The sequence below is a fragment of the Bos javanicus genome, chromosome 29, assembly GCF_032452875.1.
Source record: "Bos javanicus breed banteng chromosome 29, ARS-OSU_banteng_1.0, whole genome shotgun sequence".
In the NCBI taxonomy this organism is placed as follows: domain Eukaryota; kingdom Metazoa; phylum Chordata; class Mammalia; order Artiodactyla; family Bovidae; genus Bos; species Bos javanicus.
Genome location: NC_083896.1, coordinates 9,795,933 through 9,820,638, shown reverse-complemented (window position 1 = coordinate 9,820,638; position 24,706 = coordinate 9,795,933). Strand labels below are relative to the sequence as shown.

General features: G+C 36.7%; 1 protein-coding gene across 24 annotated transcripts in view; it reads right to left on the bottom strand.

Annotated features, from left to right (window-relative positions):
* Positions 1-2,263: 2,263 nt before the first annotated feature.
* PICALM (phosphatidylinositol binding clathrin assembly protein) overlaps positions 2,264-24,706 on the bottom strand; it is a 101,135-nt gene continuing 78,692 nt past the window's right edge. For 4 of the 24 annotated variants that reach the window (XM_061406038.1, XM_061406042.1, XM_061406054.1 and 1 more), the window contains 8 exons: positions 24,410-24,541; positions 24,284-24,314; positions 24,005-24,104; positions 20,815-20,838; positions 19,404-19,463; positions 17,791-17,895; positions 4,877-4,979; positions 2,264-3,627 (listed from right to left, as the gene is read on the bottom strand). In XM_061406038.1, the coding sequence (XP_061262022.1) occupies positions 4,887-4,979; positions 17,791-17,895; positions 19,404-19,463; positions 20,815-20,838; positions 24,005-24,104; positions 24,284-24,314; positions 24,410-24,541 (545 nt within the window). In that variant the 3' untranslated portion in view covers positions 2,264-3,627; positions 4,877-4,886. The remainder of the gene's footprint in view (positions 3,628-4,876; positions 4,980-17,790; positions 17,896-19,403; positions 19,464-20,814; positions 20,839-24,004; positions 24,105-24,283; positions 24,315-24,409; positions 24,542-24,706) is intronic. The other 20 variants (XM_061406039.1, XM_061406045.1, XM_061406055.1 and 17 more) reach the window with 8 other exon arrangements.

Sequence of the window (24,706 nt, the reverse complement as noted above, 5' to 3'; positions counted from 1 at the left end):
GGAAGCGAAGCTTCCATAAAACATTCTCTTTTTGCTTCTTCTAGCTGAATGCCTACAACCAGCCTACCCTACTCTGCCACAAAACCATCACATCTGCCCCCAAAATGACCACAGAAAGACCTTAACTTTTGACAATGTGGGGAGTTCCATATAGCATAAAAACGACACCTGCCTGCTACATCAGTAACAAATGGGGCATTTCCTAAGTGCTTTTAGCAAAACTAGACCAAAACACTAGCTAGAGACTTAGAAAACCTGATTGGTGACACACTGAACAGAATGCCACTGCTTAGTAAAAGCAAGGAGTAAGCTTGAGCTCTTCTGAGAGAGACTGCATGTTAGGTAACACAGCAGCCTTTCCACTCAGAGTCTATTCAGACTGCAGAATTCTAGGTCTAGTCAGATCCATGCAAGGTAGCAAATGCGACAGAACAAAAGATCGAAGATGGGTGCAAAGGACTCATGCAAGTTGTGAAGTCATCTTTTCTCAAGGAAAAAGATTATTCACCTGGATGACTGCTGGGGGCCTCTCCACAGACTGTGAGCCAACCACTGCTGCACACACAGGAGCCACCCTCACCTTGACAAGACATTCTGGTTTTCTCCATGCAGTGCTGGAGAACAGGCATGACATCAGTAATCTGAATTCTTAAGAATTTGGAAACATGCTTATTAGTGACGGTAAGCAAGAGAACGTGGGGGAAAAAAAGTGAAAGTCATTCAGTCGTGTCTGACTCTTTGCAACCCCATGAACTGTAGCCTGCCAGGCTCCTCTGTCCATGGAATTCTCCAAGCCAGAATACTGCAGTGGGTAGCCAATCCCTTCTCCAGGGGATCTTCCCAACCCATGGATCAAACCCAGGTCTCCAGCAATGCAGGCTGATTCTTTATCATCTAAACAACAGAAGAACCTTGCAATTATTTTAGTTCAAGGAGAAACTTATCCCATAAAGTCCTATATTCTAGGACTAATGTTTCGGTGGCTTGTGGAGAAGTAAACAATTCCTGCTCTAACATAATGCCTCTTCCTAAATACGGATTCTCATAGTCACTTATTAAGAAAAATGTATCTTAATGTAATGAATAGTAATAATGAGATGTTAAAGCCTAAAATTTTGAAAACTATTTGGGATGGGCTAGCTTCCCTCTGCTAACAATCTCTGTAGCCACTTCCAACTTGCTACCTAGACTGTAAGATGGTGTGGGCATATACAGGTTTATAACCTGATTCAGTTTTGTGTTTTTTTATGTATTCAACAGCTGATTTACCTCACTTGTTACATTCTGATTAGAAAGCTAACATGGGTGTGTGGTTTGTGCTTTTCCTTGTCAATCACATCTAGACATTAGAGCAGGAAGTGGGAAATGTGCTCCATCTGAGAATAAACAGCGGTCACCAGGCTAGACCACAGAAGGAAACAATTCCCCTCTCAGTTCATGTAAGGCCTGACTCCAAGGTCTATTAGCTAATCGACCTGCGCAAGGCTCTAATTCCAATCTGTGAACTGGGTATAATGGAGATAATACCAACCCAACAAGCCCCAAAGTTTGAACCATAAGATGGAAATGTTTCTGAAGCATTTCACAAACTTGAATATAGTGGGGGGAAAAAAAAAACACACAGTATAAAAGGAACAAGCCATAGACCTCAACTATAACATCCACTCGAACACCAGGAGAGACAAATCAAAATCCGTCATAATGGTAAGGAAGTTAACTTACAAAAGTACATTTTCCAGTTTGTATGAAAATGGTTTAATAACAGTGAAACTTAAAAAAGTGGTAATATTCACAAAGTGTATCGGTTAAAGACTTATTTTTTCCAACCATGGCAAATAGTATGCAGACACATTTATCAATGCAAAGCTTTTGGTCCCTCTACCATGTATTCTGAATCCTACTTACTATTCACTACGAAACACGATACAGTCAGAGACTTTTATGGCAGACAGATCACATGCATCAATACGTCAAATTCACAGCATTTTCTCCCTTAAACTTACCTGACTGAAGGCATCTGATCAAAATGCAAAAATGAACAATTTTAATAAATAGTTCAGCGTATCAATGTCTAGAAGGTAACAAAAGTACAAAGATAAAGCTTTTTGGAAATTAAGTTAAAACAGAAATAAATTTTACATTTTATTAAATCATCAAATATAATCACTGGGATATACTTTTATTAGCAAAAAATAATAATACCAATGATAAAGAAAAACAGAAAAAAGAAAATGCACCTCAGACCAGAATACCATAACAAAAGTTTTGTGGAAGCTGCATTTTATTTGAAAATCCACCCATTTTTGCTAACATACATTTTAATATTGTAAACAAAAATAGAATCTGCAGAGACAATGCAACAAGTATGCTTAAACTCATGTACAGAATTGCTTTCCTACAACAAACTGTCCTTCTTAAGGCCCCTCTCAACCCAAATGTTAAGATGTATTTACACAAAGCACTGATCAACAGTGCAGTTTAATTCTTCATTAACTAAACTCTTGGCTAGACATTAATTTTAAAGATACTATTTCCCCTTATTTAAAAGGTACATGATCATAACATGGCATGAGCCAAATAAAAGGTTCAAGGATTTTGTCCCCTCCCCTCCCCCTATAATACCTCCTAGAGTTTTACTGAAAAGAAGGAAAGTCTTGAAGTGAAAGCAATTCCTCACATTCATTTTGGAAAGGCCCTAATGTCAAATGGAAAATAATGACATGCCAAGCACAAAGCAGTAAAGTTCCTTCCCAATGCACTAATGCTGAATTTAAAATGTAGTGCTTTTCCTAGTTCAGTGAACTGTTCCCTTGCAAAATCCTAGGCACAGAATTGACTATAAGGATTAATGCATTTATAATGCTTCCCTAAATCCCATAGAGACTGAGAATTCTTAAGCGATTCAGACCTATGGACTTGCCTTAAAATATTTAGTGCTCTGTATGTCAGCTGAGAAGCATTCTGAATCAGGTTCATTCTTATGGATAACAATCACACATACTGTGTACATCCATACTCATTTTCATAAGGAGGTCTGATACAATATTAATGTTACGTAAATTGATAATCATAAATAAATACAAATACTTAAGGAATGTCTACTGCAAACTGAATATATAATTTTTTTTTTAAAAAGAAAAGTTAATTTTAGTTACTGTTTCTGTATCTGTGAGGACTGGAGAAAAGAAAGATACTGCATAATGAAGAATTATGATTTGATCCCCCCAAAGGAGTCCTGGTGCATTAGCGTAAAGGACACAGCTCTTCTCTCCAGGCAGCTTTTCCAAATACAAATTTCACACTTTCCAAATAAGGGCTTTTCTTGGTAGGTTACTGATTATGGGTATTAATAAGAGTTCAAAGAACTGAAGGGTTAGTCACCAAAAAGACAGCTCTTAGTCTGAAATCATGGCATTTCTTGGCTTTATAAACTGTATTGATACGTTCTCCTATAGACTAGTCCCAGTTTCCTTCATGGGCCTTTACTGGGTTACTGTAGCATTCTAATGGAAGAAGAGAGTTTAAGAGACAGCAGTTTGGATTTTGCTGGAAGTAAGTATTTGCCGCTTGAGCACTTGTCTTTTTGGAATAATTCCATTCTCTTCCATCTAGTTACATAAACTGTATCTGGAAAAAAATTAAAAAAAAAGAGTGTGAGTTAATTCACTGCATTAAGAGATACCTTCTCATAAGTGAAAATGCTTTGTGTCTTTTACCATTCAACTTGCCTGGAAGTGTTCATAGCATGCTTATCACAAACCCTGATTACAAAACAAAGTCAGTATAATCAGCTTATCATGAGCCAGAACTCAGTATTTGAAGCAAAATTACAGGGCCTTCTAAGTTTCTTTCTAACTACTAAAAACCAAGGGGTATGGAAAGAAGGAAGATGAATGAACAATTTTTCCATGACAAGTTCAGAAAATCTCTCCATGAACACAAATATGCCACATAAAAATCTCATTTAGGCAACAAGCAAAATTTGAAATTTTACTTCTAAAGATTATAGCAAAATTAGAGATAATTAAGGGAACAGTATGATATTTGCTAAAAATTTATTTACTAATATAAATCAAAATCTGAAAGATCTACTTTCTCTTCACTCAGATTCTTCACTCATAATATCCTTTAAACTGCTCATCCAAAGAAATTACTGGAATAGATATGCTAGTGAACTGTTGTGAAATCAGAAGAGTACAAACTCTCAAAGATCCACAAGGTGTATCTACACTGGGGCTCCAGCATCGAGAAGAAAAATGACACTGCTTTCCAGGAAAAGAGGGGGTGTGGATTAAAAGCAGAATCTTTCTATCAAAAAGGGCATTGCATATTCACTTGCCCTTACCTTAGAAAAATAATAATAAGCTGGTTTTGGGGGAGGGGGAAAATATTACCATTTTAAAGTGAAAAGGCATACATAAAAAAAAATAACCCTTTAAAGAAACTGTTAAAAATGAATTCTTCACAATGAATCCTGGCCTTTACATTAAAACTAAAGATGCTCCTTATTAAGCTTGAATCCAATGTATAAAATTGCTGTTGTTCTCTATAAATCCTTTAAGACTGAATACAAACACCCAGTTTTTAATGGGTGGTGTTTGATCTCATCCATCTGCTGTGAGCAGTGGATGCTTATATGTACACATGAGACAGTCCTTTGGTTTCACACCTTCTAACAATGTTACAGACATTTTCCAAAAGCAGTTTGTCCTCATGCCCTATTTGGATCTATTACTCTTCACTGCAAGAACAGAAGAGGAGGAAGAGGGGGAACCTAGACTCCTTTAGAAACAAAAGAGAAGAGCCATTTGTGCTTAATGTTTGGTAATTTTTAAAAGTTATTTCAGTCCCCGTCTCCCCCAACAAGCAGCAATACCTAAAGTGATTTATAAGAAATCCTCCAAAGAGAGCTCTGCAAAAGGGTCCTTTCCTGAAGCTCTGTGAGGACTGTGACTGGAGGGGCTGGAGGCTGCCGACAGCTGGGGGAAAGAGACAGAGAGAGGGAAAGAAAAAAGATCTCAGAACGACAGAACATGAAGGCAGAAAATGTAATGAAAGAGGAGGTGGTTTTTGTTTGTCATCTTTAATAAATATATAATGGCAGCCTTTGCAGAAAGCAGAATCATTAAAACAAAAGTTTCAGTCACATGTCAAGTTAAAGGGTATCCAATGGCATGTGCTTTTCAGAAAACAAATTCTTGTTTCTGAATTCCAAAGGAATAAAGTCTTTTACCCAAAAAGGTCAAAATGAGCTGACCCATGGTTAAGACTTCTATTATATGTGTGAGTGGGAGTGGGGAAGCAGGGAGCCAGAGTACAATTGTGAGCTGCAGATGGTGGCTTCCGGGGTGGAGGCTGTTTGTCAAATGGTGTGCAAAATCTGACCTCTGTCCAGACCCAACACATCTAGTTGCAATACTCTTTCCTTCCTTCCTCATCAGAGGTGGAAAGTCCTGTCCTACTCAGTGTTCACACTTTGGACAAGGAGTTGTCTCCTGCCTGTTTATATGGAGAAGCTGCAGCTGATGCTTTTATACTCCGGAGGGAGAAATGAGCTCAGAGGTTATCTACCATAGTCGAACTACCCACATACTGCCCGGAATACAGGGAATACTTAAGATTCTTGATTCAGCTTCCTGTTAGAATACATTTACTTGATTCTTGGAATTTGCTCCTATTGTTTAAATATACAGTAAGGTAAATAGACTGCTGAAATCAATAAAATATTTTTAGTATTTCCTCAAGTAAAGACAACTCCTGAAGTACCATCCATATCTCCTTCATCAAGTCTACTTGAACAGTACTTTAAACCAAATATGAAGCTATTTTTTTCTCTTTTTAATTGCTAAGTCATGTCCGACTCTTGCGACCCCATGGACTGTAGTCTGCAGGCTCCTCTGTCCATGGGATTCTCCAGGCAAGAATATTTTGGAACAAACTTTTAATTTTTTTCCTCCACCTGCATTAGATTGCAGAGGCACACAAGCACAGGAATATTCAACTGAGCATTAAATCAAAGCTAAGTAGAAATAGTTTCAATTCATACCTCAACATTTGAATTCATGTAAAGGATTTCATGGGTCAAAATCTGTCTTTGCTGGCTCAAAGTGATCCCATTTCTGCCTTTTATTTTTTTTAGCACTACAGAGCATGAATAGCCAGTGAGTTTTCAACAAATATTAATATTACACCTCAAGCATATGCTATTTGTTGTTTTGGGTGCCAAGATTAATTTACAGGTTTAGAAATCATTCTCAGTTATATTAGTGAAAGAAAGTGAAGTCGCTCAGTCATGTCTGACTCTTTGCGATCCCATGGACTGCAATCTACCAGGCTTCTCTGTCCATAGGATTTTCCAGGCAAGAGTACTGGAGTGGGTTGCCATTTCCTTCTCCAGGGGATCTTCCTGACCCAGGGATGGAACCCAGGTCTCCTGCATTGCAGGCAGACACTTTACCCTCTGAGCCACCAGGGAAGCCCAGTTATATTAGTGGTTGAGTCATTTTCTTAATCCAGATCTTGTTCTCAGAAATAAATGTTCAAAGACAATGGGAAGAGACAATGGAAAAGTTGATGGAATTTACACAAGCAGCTATGGACAGGAAGACAGGACAGTAGGTCTGGCTTTGGAGAGTCAAGTATCATCCAGGCTGCTGCTGCTAAGTCACTTCAGTTGTGTCCGACTCTGTACGACCCCATAGACGGCAGCCCACCAGGCTCCCCTGTCCCTGGGATTCTCCAGGCAGAGAAGCTTAATTGGAAAAATGCTTCTCCTCCACCTTTCATACCAACCAGGACAACCATTCAGAAGCAAAATGATTTTAAGTAAAGTAATCACTGAGCTTGGGAGTTAAAGATTAACTGGGTTTTTCTCCAAAACACGTTTTCTTTTTCATTTGATGTTAAAACAAAAGTCCCTGCTCACTGCAGAACACCAATCATCCAAAATCTACAGTCCTGTATGAAAGCCTCTCACTAAAACATATTCTTGTATTACATTTTCATAACGGCAGCAGTCTGAGAGGAAAACGCACTCTGAAGAATATGGGAAAATGGAACATCAGAATTCTTTTCTTTTCCATATGTGAGCACACTGCTAGAGAAAAGTCCTAGAGGCTTAATAATAATGTTGAAGAGCATCAGTTTTCTTTGGGGGAAAAACTGCTAGTTTCTAATACTTCTATTATTTGTTAAACTGGCAAAATAAACACATACATAAGTCTTCAACACCTATTTAAAAAATATGTAGCTACATTAAAACTTCAGAAAATAAGACTCAATAGCCCCGCAGTTAAGTTGCATATCAGCAACACCCATCTCAAGCAGACGGAACCTCGGCCCAGACTGGACAGGCTGACTGCACAGGGCGCCCAGGGCTGGGCCGCGCAGCAGTCCTTCACCGCCTGGCCCACCCTTCCAGCACCCACACCAAAGGACACGCACATCATGCACTGCTGAGAAAGCAGTCAGTTCAGAGAGCAAGTAAGGAAGCTGAAGGAAAGGAAATACACTGCAAAAGCCCAGTCACTGCTCAAGGAAAGAAGGAAGAACGGAGTGCACCAAAGGGCAACAGGATCCTGGTGGCTGAGAACCAGCAGGATTTAAGGAGCCTGAGAAAGTCACCCAAAACTACAAGCGTTAGCTCTCCTTTACGTATCATTCTTGAGAGTGTGTTAAAGAATATGTACGGCTGCTACGTACTGGACAGGGTTCAGGATGGGGAACGCATGTACACCCGTGGCTGATTCATGTCAATGTATGGCAAAACCAATACAATATTGTAAAGTAATTAGCCTCCAAAAAATAAATAAATAAATAATTTTTTTTTGAATTAAAAAAAAAAAAAAGAAAAATCCAATGATCTTTGTTAACTGCAAAATCACTGTATTTTACAAGGTAGCAATAAGACAAATTGCAACTGACCCTGCAGTCATATTCCACTACAAATATGCCAACACACACACACATCCAAACAAAAGACAGACTTTCACTTATTTATGTCAGTAACATTCTCTATACCACAATTTCCACAGAGCTAAAAAAAATTAGTACAGCCACCAGTTTGTTCAAATTAAACTGACCTATCCCACAACTAAATATGCCATTTAAACAAATGGTCAGTCTCACTAGTCTAAAATAGACATACTTAAGTTTTTTCTCATTTTATATGAAAATGAAATACTGAACAATGAAATAAGAGCTGAATATAAATTAAAATACTAAAATGTACATGTAATTGATGATGGCAACTCAGCTGATACTCCTTCACCCTCTTTCTCCACCTAAATCAACCTTTATAAAAATGCTGCAAAAAAGCAGGTTTTTTTTCCCCCTTTTTGGCTGTAGTGTGTGTTTAGCATAGTAAAGACAACAGTACAGAAATTGTAAGTTAACTTCAAAAAAAAGCAAATATTCTAATAAAGGAATTTTTGAAAAATAGAGTTCTATCAATATACTAAAGACCATAAAATAAAAATGGTTACTACTCCTTCATTCTACAATGTTCAACACCAAACAAGAAAATTTCATGTTAGAACAAGAAAACAGCATCAGTCTCAGAAAGTGAGCCTAGGGCAACTGAAAGCTTATAGGAGAATAAAGGACTGGGCATTTTAGGACAAACTTCTTGAAATACATACTGGCTGTGTGTATGTATTAAAATTCTTAGAGAAGGAGCAACTCTGCCACATCTTTACATCTGAATTTGAATTCAAAAGCCTGGATAGCAAATAGCAACACTGTAAAGACTCATTTTGTCTTTGCTCAAGAGGCAAGTTAGGAGAAAAATGGGTGTACTTCTTTTGCCAAGGATGAGAGCAGTTTTATGGAAAGATGGAGATGAATCTAATCCTGCCTCTTTTGTAAAATGGGGTTAAGAAAAACCCAATACCCAAACCTCCCTTAACAGCTGCCTTGAGGACTGAAATATACAAAAAGCGCCCAGCTCGTTGAGTGGCATACATTAGTCACTCAAATATTAGTTCAGCCTTCCTTACCCACTACAATCAAATATTCATCTAATTTTATATAATAGGATCAGCTCAAATCTCACTGAATCTGCATTGCTCTTTTAAGAGTTTTTATTTAACCATCAACCAGTCACTTGTGCTTCCATACTACACTCACCTTCAGGCTCCTCAAATGTACAGAAACATTAAGAATAAGAAATATATTTTGTCTCTTGTTCAGCAACTAGCAGTGACTTACACACAGTAAACACATTCTATAACATGCTAAGTTAAAAATATAAAACTTATATTTTAAAGTAAAACTAAGTAAAATTTACACATTCTATAACATGCTAAGTTAAAATGATTTTTGATGATAAAACAAGCTCTGTATAAAAATGATCATCAAAGTGGCGTATTAGAAGAAAGTATTAGAACTTCCCTATTTTTACCCTCTTAAAATGTCTATTTCTCCACGTTTTTAATGTACATAACACTGCTATAAGAATACAGAAGTATAAATACACTGAGGGGACATGCTTAAAGACCACTTTCCTGATACTGCTGTGTAATCAAAACATTTTAGAAACCTCAGCCCTACTTAATATGATTTTACCGAGACATTACCTACAAAACTAACCCACAGAAAGATATGCTGATTTTGAATGTTACTGAATCCAGATGAGTAAGACATAAACATACAGTATTACACTGCAATATTTTATATTAAAGACAATGCTATTCTCAGCTGCCTCTGAGAAGTATGGCTACAAAGAGAAGACTTCTCTATTGCACAAGGTAAAGGGCCTGTCCTGGAGGCTGAGTCAAATACCTTTGATAACTGTTTCCTGGGTTTATGTTCAACACAAACCCATCATGGGCTTTGGCCCATCAGTAACACCAAAAAGTAATGCCAACATTTCTGTCGCCTTCAAAGTGCTACTCATCTTGTTTTAGGGGCACAAAACAGTGACCTAAGAGGATTTCTCTTTAAATGTATGTTGTTTCTAAACCTCTTTACATAGAAGTAATGTTACTGCAAAACGGCATCTGAGACATCTCCTTAAAATCATGGCAACGTAAATTGACAAAGAATTATAGAAAACCAAACTGCAGAGGGAAATGGATCGCAAGACTTCTTAAACTCATGGAAGGAAATATTAACTGCTAAAGCTAAAAATAAACATTTCCATATATAAGAAGTGTTTCCAGGGTAAGAGAAGTCTGTTTAAAGTTCAATTTGATGGATGGAAATCCTAAAAGCTGGCTTAGCTTATGTGAATAAAATGTTTATGGCTCATTCATATAAGACTTTAACTTCTTATCCCTTGAAAACCAAAGAAAATGAAAAGCTTAGGTTTATGTTAACTGGTACATAAGGAGACAAAATAGTAATTATACCTAAAATGCACCACTTATTTGCTATTTATTGAAAATATGGCACTTTTCTTCAGTCAAAAAAACTTTCAAACTGTGTTCCATATATGAGCTTGAGGCTATTACCTGATTTATCCACTACCTGATTTATGCTTTTACCTGATTTATCTACTAAGCTTCAATTTAAAACATCTAAGGAGAGAGCTCCTTAGACTTGGACATTTTCACAAAAGGTTCGCTACCTCCACCAAAAAGGCGGGGGGAGGGGGCATATAAACTATACTAAATTGGACCAAATAAAAATTTTAATATAAAATCAAGTTTGGTAGTTTATGGTAACACTACCTCCACAAATGCTAAAATACATAAGGTAAAATCATCATTTTATAGATAAAGAAACTGAGGCTCATCAAATTTCCAAGGGCAACTTTCTCTGAAACACCTGGTTAGTGGGGAGTTGAGCTGACGAATCTGTTGAACTATCCTCCCAAAAGGTATCAATATGTTAAAGTCCTGACCCCTATGAATGAATCTATGAAAGTGACCTATTTGGAAATAGGGTCTCTGCAGACGTAATCAAGTAATGATGGGGTCATTAGGGTAGGCCCTAATTCAATGACTTTCTACGAGGGAAATGCCACATGAAGACAGAGATACAAGGAGAGCGCCACGTGCGAGAGGCAGAGGATGACTTGGGCTGCTAAAAGCTGGAAGAGGCAAGGAAGGGTCCTCCTCTAGAGAATTAGGGGAGAAGCATGACCTGCTGACACCCTATTACTGGTCTGTAAGCCTCCAGGATTGCGAGAGATGAAATTCCTGTTGTTTGAAGCCATCAACTTTGCGGTTCACTCTGTTATGGCAGCCCTAAGACACCAGTAACAGATTTGAAGCAGTCCCAGTTCCCAAAGCAGTATGACTGCTTCCTCTCTAAAACTTGCTGTCTCTATTAATCTCCACTCAGCTAGAATTTATGGTTATATTTAATATACAGAAAAAAGTTTAACATTAGAAAGATCATTTTTTAGAAAGGGTTTCTCTAGTCTCTGTCAGTCAGTGCACACTGCGTGGCTTCTGTACTCACAGTGCTGTACAGTCACTGACGTTCATCAGGAAGACTCTGTAGAACCTCACAGTCACCCAAGACTTTATGGATATGTTCCAGTTTTGTTGAAAACAAGAATTAGATTTCCACCTTTTAGGGAAAAAAATGTCCTCAGCACAAATCCAGCAAAAAGGCCTGGTTCTACATGTTGTCTTATTAATGATAATGGTCAGCAGATGGGACTCCTCCAATTTTTCTTTTGACTGATTCAGGTAGGCCCAGGAGACTACAGAAACAGTCTCACCAATGGTACTAAATCCCAATTCCCAAAGTAAATCCCCGCCATGGGATCTTCTACTAAGCAAGGATGAATGACCACAACACACTGCTGACAAGGCAAAAGGCTCCACAGAAATGCAGCTGGGCAGATCAGCTGACAGAGAGGCACTGCCAACACCCACAATTAACACACCAAGAAAGTTAAAGCAAACAAACAAACAAAAAACGTAAAGCCTAAAAGCAAAGAGAGCTATTAGTTCTCACACACAAGAAAGTCATTAAAAAGGCCATTTTTTGTTTTTGGTAAGACTTAAATTATTCCAACAGCCAAAGCTAACAGTACCCCCATTTAGGCTGGTAAAAGGCACTCACAACCAGCCACTGTGTCCTTTCAGACACTCAACTGATGTCATACTTTCTTAGATCTGGCAGATACAAACAAAAACACAGCAGCCATTTTACATTTTATCCATATCCTCTACTAAAAAAACCCTCAAAGCCTCCCAATACCAATCAGGAAAACAGTAAAACTTTTAATATGCTTATTTTAAAAATCAGATCTGCAAATATAACACTCTATGGTTTTCATATTGCTTTTTGGAAAACAGATTGATACGGGGATCAGTATGAGATTCTCATATAAAAAGTGGTAAGAACATAAGCACAACGCCCCCTCACCAAATCTTCAACATCTCAACTGTTTCATGAACATTCATTAAGAGACTGTTACTTCACATCACAGTTAACTTAAACAAAAAAAAGAAAGCAAAACCAGGTTAACTGTCTTCACGCTTAGTAACATAATTGCTGCATTACTGCAACAGTGGAACAAGTTTACAAACTGTTAATCAGCAATGTACATTTCAATTTATATACCAGTGTGTACCAGTGTTTATATAAAGCACAAGCAAGAGAGGACAGTAAGAGTCCCCATTCTCCCCAAGTTAATAAACACCCTAGTAACTGGTAACAGGAAATCAAATAGTGTGAGGAAGCACAGAAGTGAAGAAAAAAAAGCATTAGCCATACGGTTCTAGTATTCTCCATACAGTCAAACATACAGAAATATGCACTCATGTAGAGCATTAAAAAAAAAAAAAAGGCTACGACATTAGTCATGAAACAGAACATCTTTAAGCTGTGTGATAATATTTTAAAAAATATAGAATTAGCACAAAATGTGAACAGAACAGAGTAAGTGTATAGGTCTATAGGAACATTACAGTAATGTCTATTAAATAAATTAAGAATATACTGAAGAACAAAATAGTCTGAGCTAACAGCCACGTGGAAGGTATTACCTACTTTCTTGCTAGCAGGCACTAACATAGCACTAAGAGAAAGCTAAATATAATTTACAACACACAACACATTGTTTGGAATACTTCATTAATGGTAATATGATAAATATATATGGCAGGGTTGAGGTACCCTCAAGAATATTAACTTGGAAAAAAAAAGAGTATTAACTTGGTTTCATAGTAAGTAGGTAAGAGACCAGGAGCTATAAGTTACATCTTTAGTAAGTAATGGCTCCCAAAAGAAATACTTCAAGAAATAGGAAGACTTCTGACAATAGTAGAACTGGGATTTGATTAAAAGATTCTATTTTGATGGTTTGCTTATATTTATAAACGATCATTTATTTTATACTGTATAAAGAGACATCTTTGCCTCAAAGAATTTTTATTAAACAAAGAAAGCACAGCAATGACAGAACAACTAAAAGGTTTAAATTAAACATTAAGAAAAATTATTCTGTTTACTGCTACCACTGAACAGCCAAACTTAATAAAAGAAACTAGCTTTGCCGTTGTTCAGTTGCTCAGTCATGTCCAACTCTTTGCAACCCCATGGACTGCAGCACGCCACACTTTCCTGTCCTTCACTATCTCCTGGAGCTTGCTCAAACTCACGTCCATCGAGTCAGTGATGCCATCCAACCATCTCGTCCTCTGTCGTCCCCTTTTCCTTCTGCCTTCTCTCTTTCCCAAAATCAAGGTCTTTTCCAATGAATCGGGCCTTTGCATCAGGTGGCCAAAGTATTGGAGTTTCAGCTTCAACATCAGTCCTTCCAATGAACACCCAGGACTGATTTCCTTCAGGATGGGCTGGTTGGATCTCCTTGCAGTTCAAGGGACTCCCAAGAGTCTTCTCCAACACCACAGTTCAAAAGCATCAATCCTTTGGCGCTCAGCTTTCTTTATGGTCTAGATCTCACATCCATACATGACTACTGGAAAAACCATAGCTTTGACTAGATGAACCTTTGTTGGCATAAAAAGGTTCTGCTTTTTTAATATGCTGTCTAGGTTGGTCACAGCTTTTCTTCCAAGGAACAAGCGTCTTTTAATTTCATGGCTGCAGTCACCATCCACAGTGATTTTAGAGCCCAAGAAAATAAAATCTGTCACTGTTTCCATTGTTTCCCCCTCTATTTGCCCTGAAGTGATGGGACCAGAAGAAACTAAGAATTATTAAAAACTAAAGCATGAGAAAAATCTTTCCTACTCCAAAGACAGTTTAATTCTTAAATGATTAAAAATATTCAATCATGAAATTAAAGGCATTTTCATTCCTCAGGTTAGTCACCTAACATTTTAGCTTACAGTCTATTAGCGAAGAATTTAAACCGATTTTGCACACTGCTTTAAATTACTACAATGTTTATAAGTAAGTAAAAAGATATATCAATGAGAAACAGAGTAAGTGACACAATGGAAAATTATTTGTCAACCAAATTCTCTTGTTTGACAAATAATATTCAAAACCTGTTGAGTCAGGCACCATTTTAGGAACCATGAACATAAAATATACACGCTTGCCTCTGTGAGGGTTACAGTCTAATACAGGCAACTCTCACTAGATCAAATGGATGGAGGAGCAATAAGTGGACAAAAGGACGAAGTGATGGATGCTAAGCAGTGACAAATTCTATAAAGAGAAGTAATGCAGAACAGGGAAAAGAGCTTCACATCTCAGGAGAGCTGAAAAGGGATGAGAGATAACTTAGAACGAGCGAAGAGTAAATCCACTTTATGACAGACAAAGTTCTTCTAGAACAGACAAGACAGCAGAACAACACTGGATAATTACTGAGAATCGTGAATGCATGGAGCTGGAAGAACATGAATGTTCTGCTTATTCATTATTATTTCAAAGAGGGAAATTCTGTGAGGAAGTTTTTAAGACAAAAGAAAAGCTGAGGGTGTATCTTACATGTTCAGTTATATTAAATTCATCTCCTTAGATTTTTGAGTCTGGAGATAAGATGCTACAAATACTGCCTACAGAAGTTTACTCCAGTATCTACACATGGATTAAACTAGAAAGGCAAGAAAGGTTCCAATCTGGATCAGGGATTATAGACTGCAAAAAGGGAGGGGCTAAGAATAGCAGAGGAATGGTTAGTGGGACACCATCACAAGATACAGGGAAAACAAAGAGGGGAAAGGAATCAAAAGCAACAACATAACATTTAAGACTCTGACTTTCAACTGGTTCAAATAACTCTGTAAGGAGAAGTCCAAAGCCTCTTTGAACCACTTCACTGCCACCCAGTCTTTTCCTCGTCATCAATTTGCCTTCTTCATTTCCTTTTCTCAACCAGTAATATTTAAAATTAACTACGGACTTCAAATTTGATTTCTCAACTAGAAGCTTGTTCCCAAATGTTCTCATTCTCTTCTGGGAGCAAGTAATTAGAGAAGTGCAGTTCTATCACTATTTCATTTATACACTTGGAAATTCTCGCATTGTTTTGGTGTTTTAGTGACAGTTAACATGGATTTCAAAAGGAAACAAGATATAAAACCTGTGTTAAGAACTGATGCCAGGGGGCTAGCAATTTTTAAGGCAGATTCTTTTTTACTAAGATTTGTTTTAAACTTTATTAAAAACACACACACCAAAACCCCTCATGCATAATGTTTCAAGGTTAAAGTATTATCCAAAACTGTATAGGATGCTCTTGACAACTACAGCAGTTATATCTTAGATACATAAATATAGTTTATAATCCAACAGGAAACCCAAGGAATTAGCAGAGTGGTTCACTACGGGCACAGGAAGACAGTGGTGCCATAGTGGCCACATGGGCTGAGGAGCAGGAGAGAGGTAACGTGGCACAAGTGAGCACCGGGCCAGGAAGGAGCTAAGTTGCATTTCACCACTTGTTTAGTTTAGTTGAAGAATCTTTCCAAATCTCAACTTTTTTTAAATAAAGAATGGTGACACTAGTGACAGGAGGCCCATCTACCTTAAACATTATTTTGAGAATGAGGTAATGTATGTGAAAGTGTTTGCAAACTGCCAGGTAGCACCCAAGCTTAGTAACAATATATTCTGTTTCTGAGCTAGGAGCTTGCAAGACAACACCCACATTAGGTGCTGGGTTTTAGCTATGCATCAGGGAAAATCAGGTAGGTAGTGGTTACCAGTAAATTTACAGCCCCAAAATACAGTTGTTTTTTTTTTCCTCTAAATACATTTAAGTTCTTCATCACTTGGTCTTGTAACAGTAAAAAACCCAAGGCAATTTTAAAAAATAAACTACATGTACCTCAAGTTCAAAATGTGGGTAACAAAGAAAAAACTAAAAAAACAACAGGAAGACATATAAACTAAAGGATCTACATCAAAAGTTAAGGAAATCATCAACAGCTTAATGTTATCAAAATCTATACATTTCTTTAACAGTATTCAGCCAATATTCAGAACTGCTGCTGGTAAAAGATGGAAAAGAAAGAAAACTATAAATACCCATAATCTAATTTATAAAAACAAATGCATAAGAAAGATAACTACATCAATTACCTCATCTACCAAGTAACTTCATTATGAATACTTAACTGTTTGAGGAGCAGGAAGAAAAGGTCACTTTAACATGGACAAATGAGAATAAAAGAGGCATCCGGGGAAATACATGAAATTCAAAGAACATAGATTTTACCTCTCAATCAGAATTAAATTCACTATCCACTCCCAGTCACTGGCACTGCCCAAGTAATCAATTTATTAAATGATAAATACTCAAATTTATTAAATGGTCAATACTCAAAAAGGCTGAAAAATGAAACGGTCTCTTCTGCTTCACTGGTCTATGAGATACATATAGACTAACTTAACTGGATCAATACAAACTAATTTTTGCAATATAACACTGTATACACTGTCAAGTATAAAACTACCTGTGTTCAAGTGGAAAAGGAATAACAAGTCCATCAACAAACATGCTCATGAATGCTTTCAAACAGCATGAAATACATAAAATAATCAATCAGTTGGCACTGGAAGCCACGAAAGGGGGTGACTTTTACAATCACATGTCAGTACTTCCCAACTGTTAAATGATATGAGCAGGGTAATAGAGAGGGATAAGCCAACCTATCTCTTTACAAAGGTCTCGTCCCACAAGATGTCATCAGAGAGGTAAACAACAGAGAAACTTCTTATCTCCTCTCCTAACCATAATGGGAGAAGCATTTTTCAAAAAAAAATCCAGATTTCCCTGATGCTAACAATAGTGAGATGAAAAAGAAAGAGTGAATATCCAGGTGAATTTTCATGAACTGAAGAAGGCCTTAGAAACATCTGAAGAGAAAAGTCCTTCCTGTGAAGAAATTAGGTCAGGATGGCATTTCAAGCTTTTTTGCTCTTTTGTGGGGAGAGGGTTATCTGTTTTTAAATATGATCTTCAGCAGGAGAAAGTTATCTAATGAAAAAATAGCATTCACAACTTTTGAAGACTTGTCAAGTTTCACAGACATCTCAACGGCAACACTTCATTGTGGCATTCAAGCCAAGAACTGAGTTCTGAGCTCAAGGTTTCTAAGGCCAACACAGGAGAGCGCACATCAGAAGTGTTATCAGAAAGACGGTTTCTTAACCTCTGGCCCTACCAACTATAAGTTATCAAGACTTTTCCATCTTTACCTGTTTGTAATCGCTTATCCTTTCTTTCCAAATAGTCAACATTCCTAAAAGCTCTAACATGAGAAAGATACATGAAGAAAGTATCATCCTCCATGAAGGGAAAAAATGCTAACAACTTGTTTTTTTGAACTGCATAAAAGGATTTTTCGGTATTATATTTCTTCCACATCAAGCACAGTACAAGCTACGTGCAAGCATGTTAATTAGTACCTGTGCTCCTGATACAGGGCCAAAAGGGTTTGGTGGTCTCATGACAGGTTGGCTGTATATTAAGCTTGGTTGTGTCATTACAGGTACACTTCCCATTTGAGGAGGCTAAAAAAAACAAAAAACAGAAATTCTCAAGTTAAAAGATGCTGACTCACATTTTCCTTATTATGAGTAAGTAAACAAGAAGGATGATAATGATGTACTAGTATTAGTACATTTGAATTAACTCAAAGGGGAAATGTCTATAAATGCAAATAAGACTGACAGCTAAAAATTTTAAGAGAATTGTTTTGGTATGGAAAATCTTTCTTGTGCTTATTTTTTAACGTTTACCAAAAAACTCAACTTTTTCTGTATGAATTGCAAAATTCAAACTACAATAAACATACAAAATAATTTAGACCAAAAAAAATTTCCAAACTTGCCATCTTTAGACATAGGGAAACTTAAAACTATAAAATGGTTAAGACATTTCAAAGTAAATTGCCTTTGTTCATCAAATCCAGTTCTTATACCATAATGCAAGTAAGCACAAGGGAAAATAGTTGATTCTTTGAAGAAGTTTACCTTCAACAGTTCTTTCATTTTATCTTAACACATTTTTAAAGAAAACCAAGAAGAGGCTTAAATTCACACACAGAGGTTAGTTCATTCTTAAGTAATTGAAAATAAATCTCAAACAACCATCTCTTTAGAAATTACCACTCCACAATATAAAATTAACATAAGTGACAGAACAGAGTACACACACCATTACATTATTTTGGTTAAAATGCAATATTCTAAAATCTTATCTTTCTGCAAGTTCTACTTAACTTTTTAAGATGACTCCTATTTTCAGTGATTCACTTTATGAGTTTTCTGTGTAGATACCCTTTTTATGTAATGACTACTTAATCCAAAAGCTTTTATGAAACTTTTTCATATGCAGGGAAAGAGCTACTTTCACTAAGACATAAATAAAGAAGTAGCAGAAGTAGCCACAACAGCAATACCAATGGATGAACACTGCCTCCCACCAGCAACAGTTTCCCAGAATGTGTAGTGGGCTGAAGCTACTACACCTTCATTTTTATTTGAGTCTGCATATTAAGAGAGCTGGGAGAGTAAGAGCAGTTTATAATGTGGGTTGTGGGCAGCTTAAAAGTTTAAACACTGTTTCTGTACTATACCAATCATGTCATAGGAAAATTTCTCTGGCCTTTACTAAACTAAATTTACCCCCTACACAATGCAAGAAATATCAACTCCCCACATCCACTATAGTAGTATTAAGGTTTTAAGACCTCACTGGTATTAATATAAGGTCAAAGCAACAGAGACTTGGAGTTAACATTAATGTTTAAATGAGTTCACAATGAAGCATAGATGCCTAACAAAACTTATGAGAGGAAAAATAAGCCAAGTAATACAGTTAACATTAATAAATGATATTTGTTGTGTAATAACTGTTTTAGAAATACTTATGAAACCTACGCTGTGGTGCAAGGTTCTGTGCTAGTTACTAAGGGTATATGTGGCACTAACTCTTTTTTCAGTTAAGTTTGGAAATAAATACATGTTAAATGCAGGTCAATCGATTTTCAAAAAGCTGTGTTGGGAAAAATACTTACGATTCCATATCCTATCATGCCTGTTGGTGTAGTAGCAGGATAGGCCATTACAGGGGGGGCCTGACATGGTAAGAGAAAAAACAAACAAGCAAGTGTAACCCACATATGTCAATGGAGTCCAGGCAATTAATAGCTAAAAAGAATTGCTAAGACAGCTGTGATTAAAGGTGATATTTGTGTTCATTAATAACTGTGTCAAGCTCAATGACAAAAGATGTCTTGAAATTAGCAGAAAAGCAGAATTATTAGAAAGAAAAAATACCATTTAAACTTATATGCAACAGTGATCTAAGATTTCAATGTGCTTTTACAGCATTAAAAATATTCAGATTTTTAGAAACACTCAAATCCTGCAATGTAGCGTCTGTCTCTCCCATAAAGATGTCTGCCCAGAAAAAGCAGCAGAGTGAATGTTCCTAGGTGCTTCACTTCTGCAGCAAAGACAAAACTTAAAGATTTCAAATCAGTGAACAATCTGATCTTCCAAAAGACTAGTTTCTAAGGATCTCATTCACTTCTTTCAAATAAGCCCAAAGATTTCAAACCACTATGGAGTATGACTCAAGTTTGTATGTAGAATATATATATTAATATTCTAATTTATTCTGTAAATTATTTAAAATATGTTCTGCAAAGCACCAATTCAGAGGAGTAATACATTTTCAAGTCTGTTTATGCTTAAATGTCTAAAAGAATGATCTATCACTAAGATGTTTAAGGTCCTTCCTCTTCCTACTTCAATTCATGCTTTGAAATATACGACCTCAGCAAGAATCATTTTAGATACATTTGCTGTCTTAACAACATTCCCCTATGTGTTATCTTTTAATAAAAACTTCAGATGAATACAGGTGAAAGACCAATAACACTGCTAAAACATAAAACATAAATTATATGGCAATTTGAACATACACATGGAGAAGTTAAATAAAGCATAACTAAAGTGAATAGTTAAAAGTTTAGTATTTGTGTGAGCATGTAGAACTTATTGGTCTCTCCCTACTTAAAAACCAAGAGCTGCAAGAGCAGTAGACAAACTGCCAAGTACAGCAGAAGCCTGTAAGATTTCATGCAATTGTTATTTTCAACATTACCACAATCACCATTTCCCTTCATTCAGAAGTCATCAAGTGCATAGTGGAAGCACAGATACAAACACAGACGCCCAGCCATCTGGCAGCAAATGGCAGAATATTAAGCAAGAAAAAAAATTTATATTTCCCATGCTACCATCATCAGAATCAATTCTACAACAAACCCATGAAATCAGTAGATGCTAGGAAGAATTTTTGGCACAGTGAAAATTTGAATGTGAAAACAAGTAATAGCTGGAAGGTTATGAGATTCTGCTACAGCAGTGGTTAATAGCATGCCAATTTATTGCAAAAAAGGCTAGTTTTTGGTCACTTACGTATTGTGGAAAATGCATGCCATTCTGTTTTTCCCAGGGAGAACAATTACATAATGCAATAACACTGGATTAGAACAAGTACTTACACAACAGAAAATACATAGAGAGCATTTTAGTTCACATGTACATTCATTAACTACCTAGAATTCCTTGTATTTCCAGTATCTAATGGAAGAACATCTATACCAAAACACTATCAAGGTTGACAAGGGAAATTTAGTCTTTGGCATCATCACCTTACTTACGTAAGAATTACAAGTGTCATTAAAATATAAAACCTATCAGTAGTATGAACTGTGTAAAGTTCAGTGCATACCATAAACCGGGATGCACTGTACAATGAATATCACAGAAAAAAAAGCAAGCAGTTAAAAGAGTTGATAGTGTAACATCATTATATATTTTAATAAAATATCAATAAATTTGTTTTAAATTTTTAAAAGTTTAAAAACCTTGACAGTGTTTAAAGATTAATAAAAAGGTTAGAAATGTAATGTCATAAGCAGCATTTTATCTAGGTAGTGAATCACATCACCAGCCCTAAATGTTAGTCATTAAAAAGAACCTCTATGGAATACATACATACAAATATTTTAACCAAGTCCTCAAGAGATGACACACCTTACCATATACAACACAGCACCATAGATATGGTTTCTTATCAACATTCTAGATGGTTAGATGCCTATTACATTCTAACAGTCAATCTAAGGTCAAGTGCTATTTGCAAATTTCTACTATTTCATATAAATTAATACTAATACAAAATAAGAAAAGAGTCATTGTATTTTCCTATCAGCATGCGGATTTATATCATGGTTCATATGTTATATCAATGTATGATTCACACCTAGAGGTATGTTACAGTGGGAAAAACACTGGATTCAGAGTCAGAAGGGATGGATTTCAATTTAAATCTGCTTCTGAGCTGCTTTCCACTTGAGGGGAAAAAAAAAATCAGTTTACCCCTACAGTTGGGACAACAGCTGCTCCCAAGAGTGCACTAATTATAGAGTCAGGACAGTGTGTGTGTGTGTGTAAAATGTAAACTATTTAAAATGTAAGGTTTTATTATTGGTGATGGTAGTGACCACTACCAGGAAAAAAGTTCTTGTTTAGTCACTAAGTCATGTCCAACTCTTTAGAGCCCATCATGTTTCTCTGTCCATGGGATTTCCCAGGCAGAAGTGGGTTGCCATTTCCTTCTCCAGGAGAATCTTCCTGACCCAGGGATCAAACCCGTTATCCCCTGCATTAGCAGGTAGATTCTTACTGCTGAGCCATCAGGGAAGCCCAGAGAAAAAGTACTGATTTTAAAAGGTGGCTAAATTTTAGTATTAATTTCCACTAATGAAGACTGAGATTAATAGAACTCTCTAGATAATGTCATGGAAAACTTTAATTGCACACTATTTTTATCTCAGCCCTATATTTAATTTTTACAATTAACCCAAGGAAAACAGCAAAACAGCAGGATGCTCTGGAAGAGCTTTAGTAACAAAAGTGGCTATAATAAGGGTGTGAGGGTCTCTAACAACAGGAAGGACACACTGTGCAGCTTGCATAATCAAAATGCTGCTTGTTAGCCCAAGTTTGCAAGAAAGCATGTTTCAAATTTTTCTACAAAAAAGAAACTGGTTTTCTCTGACCCAGGAAGACATATTGGATTGGTAAAACAGTAGCTGACCAAGGGTAGTGGTACAGCCACAAACTACTCAAGGACAACCATACCTTAGGGTAATTAAAACCATTAGAACTTCTTTAGTATTAGATTCTAACTCATTGGTCCTCCCTGGAGGCTCAGACAGTGAAGAATCTGCCTGCAATGCAGGAGAGACCCAGGTTTGATCTTTGGGTTGGGAAGATCCCCTGGAGAAGGAAATGGCAACCCTCTCTAGGATTCTTGCCTGGAGAATCTCATGGACATTAATTATCGTACAATTAATTTTCATTATTCATAGATTCTATATTTGCAAATTTGTTACAAACTAAAATTTATTTGTAATCCCCAAATCAATACTTGTGAAGCTTTTGAAGTCTTTCATATACATGTGCAAAGCAGTGAAGAATTTGTCACCGGATACATCCAGTTCTGACAAGAAATAACCAGAGGATGGAGAACTAGGGAACAATGCGGAATACCTGAAGACGCTCTGGCTCTGGGGCCAGGTGGGCAGGTCTGGAGTTTCAACTTAGGTACCAATTAGCAGGGTGGTCAACTTAACACCTCTGAATCTCCTTTTCTCTTTTGTAAAATAAAAGAATATATCATCTACTAGAATAAATTTATTTAGGATTTAAGATTATAATCTATGTGAGATGTGTGTGTGTGTATACATACACAGCTGAAACTATACCTGCTTGGTTTTTGTTAATACTGTCATCTAATTTTTATAGCTGATTCTCCTTATTTGCTGCACTTAAGGTTCAAAAGACCCCGATGCTGGGAAAGACTGAAGGGAGGAGAAGGGGACGACAGAGGATGAGATGGTTGGATGGCATCACCGACTCAACGGACATGAGTTTGAGTAAACTCCAGGAGTTGGCAATGGACAGGGAGGCCTGGCGTACTGCAGTCTGTGGGGTCGCAAAGAGTTGGACATGACTGAGTGACTGAACTGAACTGAAGGTTCTTAAAGTCACCAGAACACTGAATTAGTGAACACTGAGCCATTTTTAGGGGAAACACTGTATGTGTGAAATCAGCAACCGATTCAGTGTCAGACAAATAAATAACAGATTTGAAACCAGCAATAGAGAATAATGGTTAAGAACACAGCCTCTGAGGTAACACTGCCTGAGTTCTAAAAACCCACCCCATCTCTTTTATTTGGGCTCATTACTTAATAATCCTATGTTTCCATTTCCTTATCTGTAAAATGGGATAATAATAGTTACTACCATATAAGGTTAATTTGAGGATTATATAAAACAAAACCACGTATTATGTTAGAATGATGCCTGGCACAAAATAACCCTTAAGTAAATGTTAGCTACAAAAATGTACCTGGCAAATAGTGTCAACCCAGCTTCCTTTAGAAGCTGAATGAAAGGAATAAAAATTACTTTTATTTCTTAAATTTCGTAACGACCTTTGCACTTACGCTTTATCACTGCTTTAAACACACTTTCACAGTACATATTCACCTAAATTATTCATATTAGTATATCATGAGATTTTACAACTCACCATTGTTGCAGCATTCCACGCAGTTGTTGGTGCAACCTTTGGTTGCCAGTTAGATCCTCCAGTGAGCTTCTTTTCACCTGGCTGACTCCAATTTACATCACTTTAAATAAACACAAGTGAGATATAAATGTCTGTAATTATGAAGTTTCTTTACTATAAATTTAGATTGAACAGAGCATTTAAGATGCAGATGACATTTATACACATACTTTCTTGAGATAAAAGCCAAACCAACCTCTAGATGGCACATGGGAAAAAAAAAGCAAATTTAACACTCACTTCTTAGTGGTTCCATTTCCAATGCCAAGATCTAAGACACGAGAAAAAGAAAGCATTTAAAAACTAGACTCACTTTTATAAAACAACTTATTGTAAAGAAGATTCAAGAATTCAAAAAATACTTACTGCCCACAAGGTTGGCTAAGGATGAATCCAAGTCATCAGATACTAACTTGTTAGGTGGGAGTTTGGCAACGGGAAGACTCTGGTTCTGAGAGGCCACTGTTGGTTTGAGAAGTCCACCTAGTTCATCAAAGCCTTAAAGTTACAAACAGATGAAATAGGATTTTGTAAGGAACTTTATAGAGCTACAGCTTTCTAAAGGAGGTCTCTGCGTTTTCTCCTTGTTTGTTTAATGGGAAAATCCTTTAAGAAAATGGGCACTAATAAATGCCCTTAAGTGAAAAAGGAGAAATCCACCAT